This window comes from Epinephelus moara, chromosome 17, assembly GCF_006386435.1.
Source record: "Epinephelus moara isolate mb chromosome 17, YSFRI_EMoa_1.0, whole genome shotgun sequence".
Taxonomy (NCBI): domain Eukaryota; kingdom Metazoa; phylum Chordata; class Actinopteri; order Perciformes; family Serranidae; genus Epinephelus; species Epinephelus moara.
The window spans coordinates 26,634,791-26,645,643 of NC_065522.1; the positions used below are offsets into that span (position 1 = coordinate 26,634,791).

General features: G+C 39.0%; 2 protein-coding genes across 2 annotated transcripts in view; both read left to right on the forward strand.

The window, feature by feature from the left end:
* The window catches only part of zgc:194930 (uncharacterized protein LOC557813 homolog), a 278,453-nt gene that overhangs the window by 212,799 nt on the left and 54,801 nt on the right, over positions 1–10,853 (forward strand). The gene's annotated exons all lie outside the window — the stretch shown is intronic.
* Positions 7,733–10,853, forward strand: part of si:ch73-335l21.1 (insulin receptor substrate 1-B) — a 77,786-nt gene continuing 74,665 nt past the window's right edge. Inside the window, exon 1 of the mRNA XM_050067666.1 lies at positions 7,733–8,781. Coding sequence (XP_049923623.1) covers positions 8,421–8,781 — 361 coding nt within the window. The 5' untranslated portion in view covers positions 7,733–8,420. The remainder of the gene's footprint in view (positions 8,782–10,853) is intronic.

Here is a 10,853-nt window from a genome sequence, read left to right on the forward strand (position 1 = left end):
AGGATAAATCACACACAAGACTTAAAATGTGGAGGCTTTATTGTCTTCAAAATTTAGTGTTTCTTATCTGTGAAAGTAAAGAAAATCAAAGCTTAGTTTCCACTGAGGGAAATGGTTTCAGCTGAGGGAAATGGTTTCAGCTTACAGAAATAGACAGGAGGTCTGCGTCACTGTGACGTGTAGTTACATGTCTGGTGAGGTGCACGTCAGGCTACGGCAGCTAGCTACACTCGTAGCCTCACCTCAACAACGTCATCAAACAGTAAAAAAACACGGTTAATTTATACTCAGACTTCGTGGTGGACTGTCACCTGATATGTTAATTAACTGCAACACTGGACAAATGAACAAAATGTGTGGTTTTAGCGTTATTATTGTAATATAGTACAGGACGCTGTAACAATGCTAACCTAGCAAGACAAGGGAGCATAAACTTTGAAAAACATGGCGCCCTGAACAGAACGAATCTGAAAGCTACGGTGTCCTGCCAGGGACAAACAGTGTGAACCGTCACGTTTGCTGAGAAATAGACAGCGCAACAGCACCTCCTACTGGCTCATACATGAAGCTACATGCTAACGTCAGGGAAACGTAATCTTGGTTGCTGGTTTTGTTAATTTCTCTCTGATCTTGGATCATATTCCTGCAGGAACATGTTAGAAAACTTTTTGTAAGTGATTTTTCACAGTAGAAAGTATCACAGATGTTAGTTAGAGTCACTCCCCAGCTGTAACTTGGATGTATAAGGAGACGTGGATACAACTTTGAATGCAGGACCCCAATCATTCCCTATGAAAGTTGCTCAGTGATAAATTGTGCCAAAGAAGTTTAACTGCTACGTCAACACATTCTCACTCCGACCTTGTCACATATCGACTTTGGTCATGGACTTTTGCGTCCAGATACGACTTCTGTTGCCTTAACTTTAGTTCTTGACCTGTCGCATATCCCCCTGATGCCGCAGAGCGCCATTAAACTATCATGCCAGCGTTAAAGGATGGCTTTTTTTGTTGGTTTCTGACTCCGCAAGTCACTGCCCAAGCACCAGTTTTCAACGGCTTCGGCCAAGTATAAAAGTACTTTGATTATTGGCACTGCTTCCGAATGGACTTCTGCCAGTCACGCCAGCTACTCATGGTTTAGCGCTCTGCTAACTTGAATGGGGATACAATGATCCAGTCTTGTGTAGAGTTGCAGCAGTCACATGAAAGTTGACAGTTATCATACCATGTACATTAATTTATTTACGGCATAAATATAGACAGTGATAGAGAGAGCTGGCTGTCCAACAGTGTGCTGGGTCGAGAATGGGCCCTTTTAAGTGATGGCTAACGTGAAAATACGCCTGTGTTCAAAGAACTCTCATTAAGTCAGTGCAATTTTTCTATGTATGCCCTTGAAAAAGGCAAACCCATGTCCGTCGTGTATATTTATTTTTTTCTTAAGCATCTTTAACAAAATGATATGCTTATTTTACATAAACAAAAGCTTGCTTTAACAAAGAGAATCTATTCTCGCAGGGTTAGAAAGTCTTAAATTCAAAATGTATAAATATAAAGTCATTAAATTGTCTTAAATTTGAATTTGTGAGGTCTCAGCTGCCACAAACATTGTATCTGATGTAATTCTTCTGTCTGATAGTCCACATTTCTGGTGTTAATAATCTTTAACCAACCACTGAACCTAATATTGTCTTTTACTTTATACTTGCACTTTCCTGTGGGCTAAATGTAAATGTGAATTTGTAGTGTGAGAGGTGAAATTAAAATTGAGGATCATTTTTTGTTTTACTCTCCTGCCTACGAGGACTTAAGGGATGCAGTTTTTGGTAAAATAGATCAAATAAAATAAAATAAAATAAAATTAAATTAAATTAAATCTTTTTTTTTTAGAAAATAAATACAAATGAAAATAGAATAAAATAAAATAAAATAAAATTAAATTAAATTAAATTAAATTAAATTAAATTAAATTAAATTAAATTAAATCTTTTTTTTTTTAGAAAATAAATACAAATGAAAATAGAATAAAATAAAATTACATTACATTTTTAAAATAAATATATAGATACGTAAATAAAATTACCTCCATTTATGTTGATTTCTTTTGGTTGTATAACCATTAAAATTTCAAGTTATGTCTCAGAAGGGGTACATTTTATTCTGACAGACTTTATCTGCTGGGTCTGAGATAGCAGGCGGAATATTTTACTTGGAACAAAGCAGTATGACAACAAATATTTTGGATTGAGGCAACGATACTGTAATGGTCTTGTGTTTGTGTGCATGAAACAAAAATACAGAATCCATCATATATATAATGCACATTTATTTTTACCTGCAATGATGAATAAGACACAGATGATTTGTCCAAAACGCAGTCTTAAATTCAGCGAAAACATACCTTGAAAACTTTTTAAAACCCTTAAATTTAAGACTGTGACACCTCCACAGTGTAAAGAAAAGCTTATTTTTAAAGGCTGTAATAAATCCTATGAACAACAGGAGGCGCCTGATATCCACTTTTCCCTGACCTCGTGCGCAAGGTTACTTTTGGATGCATATTGCATAACAACATACATACTGCATGAGCATGATACAGTACAAAGATAGAAACCCTTTACGGCTTTCAGAATGACTATTAATAGACCCCTTTAAAAGATTTATTGTCATTTTAAATTCAGAGTAAATCTCCAAACACGCACACCATTATTAATATGTATTATATGTTATCATTCGATGGGATTTCATGCAGCCATGCACCAAGTGTGAGAGATGGAGGTTGTTACTGCGCAGCCAGACAGTCCAAACACATCAAAATCACTGTACTCACACAGTCACAAATATGGCGCCTACAAATATTCACTTACAGCAGCTTCATCTGGGGCATTTCAATCAGTAATGACAATAACACAAAACACTGTATTCCTGCAGGATTCAATGGTTTCACTATGAATTTAATATATTTTAAGCGACCTCCTGCTGCATTTCGTGTAGCAAAATATTTATATATCAAAATCTGCGGCGAGCTTTCACAGTTGAGTTGATATCTAATACACATGAATACAGGACAGAGGGGGATTTCTACAATAAATAGAACAGGATGGACTCAGAGCCAGAACTGAAATATTACTCCACACACACACACACACACACACACACACACACACACACACACACACACACACACACACACACACACAAACTGGGAGTGATGCCTTAACGTGCCGTGGGAAATATAGATTACTCATTGAGTACTCAGATAAACTCACAAGATGTAATAAATGGGAGAAAAACACAAATAACAGATGAAAATAGAAAAAATTAAATCAAAAACATGAAATTAAATTCAAAAGCTATATTATCTTACAATTTATTCAGGGACGTAAATGATTTTTGAAAATATACGAAAGAAAGTAAAAAGGAAACTTCAAGTTCATTCGGCAGAATTAGGATACAGGGAGCAACTACCAGTAATAATAATAATAATAATAACGATAATAATGTAGCTAACTTATTATTAAACATCGGATTGAGCTCACATGGTGCCTATTTCCACAAATTAATCTGCAAATGCTACAAAAACAAACATACAAAATAAACAAAATCACTAAATGAAGACATTTTCCAATAGTCTAAGAGTTGTAAAGACTTTACAACCATTTATAATATACATATTTGATATTATGTTAACACAATTTTTAAAATGCAGTGTCAAAGTCACTCACAAAAATATAGGTAAGAGTTGAGTGTCTTATTTAAGTGGTTTGAATAAAGGAGCCCTAAAAAACTCAGTCCAGGGCAGGTTTGTTATTAAACCTAGCTTTTTCCCTTTACTAATGCAAACTCCTGGCATATATTTCATCACATTCACTACTGATTTATCTCTGTTCATTCACCAGTGTTCATCTTTTTATCCAGTTTTGCTTATTATGTGTGATTTTTTGTTTATTTCTTTATTGTTATCCAGTGTCATAGGCTACTGTGCATCTCCTACCTATTCATTACATAACTATACATATAATACCATAGTGTATACACTTGTGTGTAAAGATGGGAGTGGATGTTGCCGAATGTTAACTTAAAAATTTTGAAGATATTGCATACATTTATTATTTTGACAGCTTTTTTTGCTTGTGAGGACGAAATCCTTGACAAGTATTGGTGCATCAGAAATGTGAATTTTTGTTTTTGTTTTTTTGTTAATGTTTGTAAAAGTGAAATTTGGTGAGAATTAAAATTTGATTTATAAGGAAAAAAGCATTAATATCTTTGTTACAGTAATCATAGCAAATCAGAGATAATGATGTCAGCTATACATTTAGTAGACCTATTTAATATCTTCCCACAATGTAAAAGTGCAGGATCAACATAAATGGGAACACGTTTCAGAATATAATTTAATTTACATCAATGTCACCCTTTAACTTCTTTTAAAAAAATCTGTGGACCAAATTAAGAACTGAGAAGTCTGGTTCCTTGAAGCTGTCACTGACGTCATGGCGTTCCCTTCTTTATCGTGTCCTTGTTTCACAATAAACCGTGTAAAATTATGGTTAGCTTTACCATTTCGAATTTTAATTATCATTAAGACCATTTTGGATAATTATGCTTTGGAAAAATAATGGTAACACTGTCCAACATTAACAGAAGTTAGCAATATCGAGACGTTTGTTTTGTTGTGGGAAATGTGAATGTGTTGTCATTAGCAACGAGTCGGCCATTTTGTGAGGATACGCGCCATCTTCTGGCTGTTTAATGTAAGTGGCTTCCTCTGACGTTTTACTGTAAGTGTTAAAAAGAGCTGCCAAACTAACACAAAATGAATACAATTCAAAACACTAAATGTAGAAGAAATAGTATACCGTTGGTCACAAAGGTAAGCTAACCTTATGTTCCAGTTTGCTAGGTACCTGTAAAGTCCAGGTAAATTCATTATGCGTGATTAGCATGCTAACGTTTTGTTAGCATTCCGTTAGCATAATGTTAGCTAGCATATCTTCGTTTGGGTGATTGTGTTGTTGGTGTTTGGCTGGTATATCTGAAGGCCCTGTACCTACCATTAAAATCTATGTCCTGTTTTTTTGTTAATTTGATACTCGCCTTTAAAGATATTACGTTTGAAAACTGCTGAGAGCTGTGGAGCTAATGCTAAACACCAGATTAGGGTTGCAGCAATATACCGGTTTCACTGTAAGGTATTCGTTGAGGGCTAGCATAGCATATACATTAGCTTAGCTACAATACTGGGAAAAAAAATGCAACAGGACATTAAATTTCCCCTTTATTTAAGTTATTGTCTAAGGGAAGACTTTTTACAGATACTTTCATAACAATATAGGTTAATTCAATTGTAGTAATAAAACATTTGTTAAACCAACAGTAACCTTTCTATTTTGAGTCCTTTAAGGGTCATACTGACAAATAATAATATAAATTCACTAATGCCATGATACCGCGAAACCTTGATATTTTCTGAGATGGTTATCATACTGTGAAAATCTCATGCTGTTGCAACCCTTCACCAGATAGACAAATAACTTCAGTTTTGTAATATTTTGCAAAAAGTGTCTCTGTGTATGGGCATTTGTCTTTTTTGTAATTCAAGTTTTTAACTGGTTTGAAAGGCTCAAAACGTGGCATACATACATTATTTTCCAGGCATACAAGAATATAAGACACGTAATTTTTATAATATGGAGGTGGATTCCAGTAGATAAAGAGAAATTAACAAATACGATGAAATAAATATAAATAAATACATTTTATGTATATAGCACCTTTCAAAAGACAGTTACAAAGTGCTGTACAATAAAACTAAACATTTAAAACACAAGGAGAATAAAACAATTAACATGTCATATGATGTCATCTAGTAAAAGATAAAATAAGAAAGGCCAAATCAAAAAACAAGATAATATATCCGTAATAACATCATGAGATAGCAAAATAGACAGACTACGGAAGCGTATTGCATTCACTTGACAAATAAAAAAAAATCAGTTTTACTGAGTAACTTTTTCTGTTGTTCGGAGTATTTTTTTATTTTTCTGATTTACGGTGTAATTTTCTCTGTTTTTCGTGATAATTTTGTTTCTGTTTTTCGTGGTATTTTTTGTTTTGTTTTTCGGGGTAATTTTGTCTGTTTTTCAGAGTATTTTTTTCTGAGTTTAGAGAGCAATAGAACAACAAATGCTTTCATTCCTTTCTTGAGTAAGGTGCCTGCGTAAAGTTGACACACTAATGATAACACCAACTATATGACTTAAAGACAAGAGTATCTCCCAGTGTCTCAAACCCAAAACGAAGTAAAACTGGATTAAACTAAACAAGCGGGTCATGTTTGCTTCCATTATATTGAGCTCTCAAGAAAGGAGTGAAAGCGTCTGTTGTTCTATTGCTCTGAGAAAACACAAAAAATTACCCCGAAAAGCAAACAAAATTACCATGAAAAACAGAAAAAAATTTACCATGAAAAACAGAAAAAATTACACCGTAAAACAGAAAAATAAAAAAATTACTCGGAAAAACAGAAAAAATTACTCAATAAAACAGTTTTTTTTTTAATTTGTCAAGTGAATGCAATACGCTTCCGTAACAGACAGCTCAGATAAAGTCAGAATATGCTTTCCGACTGATGTTTTCAGGAGAGACTTAAAGGAAGCCAGTGACTCAGACAGCCTTTTATCCTCAGGCAGGTCGATCCAGAACCTCAGGGCCCTGGTGTCAAAAGCTCTGTCCCCTTTGGTCTTCAGTCTGGACTCTGGGACAAGCAGAAGACGTTCATAAGGGACTAACAGGTCTGAAGTATAATCTGGAGCCAGTCCATGAAGAGCCTTGAAGTCTAGAAGGACAGAGAAGTAAACAAACTAACAGACAAAAACATGTCACACGTACGTCCTCATACATCACTCTACAGGGTCACATAATCACAGAGCAAGTTCATAATGATATAGGCTTATCTGCCATTTTGATATGAGTCCATAACCAGTGGCCAAGGAGATACTCCTTTCTCCTGATCACCATTTATTCTACTGAGCATACATTCATAAGATGGTATTTCCACCATTGCATTAACATGTTGAAGTTAAAGTATAAAAAGTGTAATGAATACAAGAATATAAGCTCCACCTGCAGGACATTCAGACAGGTATTGCACATTTCAGTGTAGTTAGTTAGTCCTTATTTGCTTTTGCCATCCCTTTCACTGTGGCAGGGAAATGCTAAATAGAATCGTGTTTTATGTGTGATTATGCCGTTCCCTCTGCTGTGTCTCAGGCTGTATGCTGATGCAAATGATGCTCTGTGCTTTTTTCTTGCAGCATTGTGTGCAGATAGTGTTCAAAGATGGAAGTTCAGCCCTAATGATCTTCTCTGCAGTCTTTACAACCCTCTGGAGAGGCTTCCTCTCGGCCTGGGTGGTGTTACCGTACCAGACAATGATGCCAGTAGTGAGGATGCTCCCCACAGGTTGCTGGTAGGCTTGGGTGATGGGGTGGCTGTCACTTTAAACTCTTCATATGTACTTATGTCATTCATATTTGGGTTTTGTGTATGTATGCCATTATTTTAAAGTTAAATGCAAGAAAAATGTTAATTTTATTTGTGGCTTTTAATGTAAAACTTGGCTAAATTATTTGTGTATCAGCACAATTGGGGCATTTTCTGCCCATTTTAATAATACTGTCATAATAGTCATTTTACATATCTATAGATAACACTGATAGACTTGTATTTTTTCCCCACACTGTTTTTATTGAGTAGAAATGCACGAAAGAAATGTTGGGAGCTGTTATGTCAGAGCTCGCTCTGTGTCCCTGAACGCACCACTGTTCCAGAGTACTCGTACAGCGGTGAGTGACAGTCCTGCTCCACGGTAGCTGCTCCGCTCCTCTCCTCACTACAGCATCAAGACCGGAGCCGAGCAGGGCAGCAGGGGTGTGTGGACAGACAGACAGACAGACAGACAGACTGACTGAGAGAGAGACAGACAGGCTGCAGCAGGACTGGCTCTGTGCTGTGTGATGTGCAGTAAATGGGATTAAACCGCTCAGACAGCGCTTGGAAACACTCGCAGCAGTAGTAGTAGTAGTAGTGGAGAGTAGGGGGAGCTCCGCGCCGAGCTGCGCCGCATGTGCTCGCCCGTGTGGAAAACTTGCACCGGCCCGTCCGTCGGAGACCACAACAACCCAAAAGAAGAGGAAAACTAACCATAGCTGCAGCCGTGAACAAACCCCGGTTCAGGTTCAAGCACCGGGACTCGCTGAGGAGCAGCAACCCACACCGACCCCTGCCTCCCCTCTCACATGCCTGCGTTGATGTGGGAGAGAGGGAGGGGAGCGGAGCCGGGGGATGTTTGAATTTCTCTAAACTTGCACAAATACAAGAAAAAATAGTTTGTCTGTTTTGGGAATAAAGGAGATGTCGGGTGTCATGGAGAGCCAAGCGGGCGACCTCCAGAGCTGCGAGGACGTGCGGAAGAGCGGCTACCTCCGCAAGCAGAAGTCCATGCACCGGCGGTACTTCGTGCTCCGCGCCGCCTCGGAGCGCGGCCCGGCCCGCCTGGAGTACTACGAGAGCGAGAAGAAATTCCGCGGCAAGGCCCCCGTCCCGAAGAAAGCGGTGGCGCTGGAGACATGCTTCAACATCAACAAGCGGGCCGACTCCAAGAACAAGCACATGATCGTGCTCTACACCCGGGCCGAGAGTTTCGCCATCGCCGCGGAGAACGAGGCGGACCAGGACGAGTGGTACCAGGCCATGGTGGACCTGCAGTGCAAAAGTAAGTCAAAGCACCTCACACACACATGCACGCCCCTCACATGCATGCATGCATGCATACACACTCGACACTGTATGGGGCTCTGCATGAGAGGAGAAACGTGGCAATGCCTGCAGAGCGGAGCAGCAGGAGCGCACTGCAGATCGGGACATGTTTCATTCCAGTGTTTTGGATCATGTGCAGGGATTGTTTAAAAACCATTACAGCCTTCCAAGCCAAGTTTACATAGCGAGTGTCTGTGGAGGGTGCACTCCCATTTGCCTTGTGCATTCTTCCAAGATCTGAAAGTGGGTGGTGTTCATTTTTTTGCAGTTTTAAAACAGGTCAGAGTTGTTTACAAATGGCCCCTGAGTGTGTAAACATGCGCCTTTAAGCTGCACAGTGGAGCTTATCCTCCCCAGCAGTTCTTATCGTACTGGTGTCAGTGCTAGATATTTACTCCCAGTTGTCCTCCAGACTTTTTGGGTTTTCTCTCTTGTGGGCCTCAGCTGTGTGCAAGCTTTGTGTCTCTTTCCCAACTCAAACACACCCTGCCCTCTTGTTTACTTTGCCTGCCCCTGCTTTTCTGCTGACACTGCAATATTACATCAGGCATTGATCCTACAAGAGGACAGAAATGTCCCAAAGGTTGTGAGAGACATTTACACCTGACGGTCAGTCATTAAACATTTATTTCCTGATTGACTTGTAATGACTAAGCAGCTTAGCCCGTCCCATCAAGCTTCTCCTGGATTTATCTAATGCTGCAAATGGCTTCAACGTCACCCTCCTCCATAAAACTAAAAAAAAACACCCATGATTTTTGTCTCACAGCGTTTATCTGCAACTTGTGTCAACACAGCTGTCAGAGCAGAAGTGGTGAGCAGGGCAACTTCAGATCACCTGTTCAGCCCCTTGCTGTGAGAGACAGGACACAAGGGACACATGACACAATCTTGGCAAAAGATAGGAGTTCAAGGTGCACATGACCTCCTGTCTCTGTTACATAAAACACCTGAGGAGAGAAAATGATATATGCTGACACATCTAATGCTCCTGCTTTAATTTGAAACAACAGAAGAGCAAGTTGTGTCAAGGTGGTTGATTTAGTAGCTTCTAAATTTTGTATCAGGGGAATCTCCTTCTGTTGCTTGAAAGGGACAGTTCATCCCATAACCAAAAACACATATTTCTCCTCTTACCTGTAGTGCTATTTATCAGTCTAGATTGTTTTGGCATGAGTTGCCAAGTGTAAGCGATGTCAGCTGTAGAGATGTCTGCCTTCTACCCAGTATAAAGGAACTAGATGCCAACACAAGTGAAAAACTCAACAGCAATGTGTGTTTCCAGAAACCATGACCTGGTTACTCAAGATAATCCACAGACCTAGTTGTGAGCAGTTTCATCAGGGTATCCGCGGATCCTTGAAAAGTCTTAAAAAGTCTTAAATTCATGTATCTAAAAGTAAGGCCTGAAAATGTCTTAAATTCATTAGAAATGTCTCAGATTGGTTTTAAAATTGTTGCGAAGGAATATTTAATCTGACTTTATTTCTTTTCTTTTTTTTATTCTCGCGGCACTTTTCTGTGAGTATCCATGCGCCGTCCAATAACGGCGCGCGCTGGTGTTAGCACATACACAATGAATGGGTTCGTCGGCGGAGGTCTGCGCTTTGCGCGCTCTGTGTGAAAAGGGCTTAACGGCGCGCGCTGGCCACCTGGCACTCAATATGCTGCTGTAGTGGTTTGTTTTCCAGACATGTGAGTATCTTTGAGCAGTGAAAGTTATTATTTATGACTTTTTACTTGTCGGCAGACTAAAAATAGTTTTGTGCCAGCAAAATAAATCATTCAGCACGCTGTGTGAGTACAGATTTCGGGTCCATGTCATTGGTTCGACATCCCATTAGTCCGACTTTCCGCGGTGCTGAACGGCTCGCAGCGGGCGTATGGTGCGCCGCGACCGGCTTGAGGCGGAGCAGGCTCACGGCTTATGAGTTTGTCATTTTCTTTTTCATTTTAACCCATACCATGGTCTTTTCCTGACCCTAACCAAGTGGTTTTTGTGCCTAAACCTAACCAGACCTTAACCAC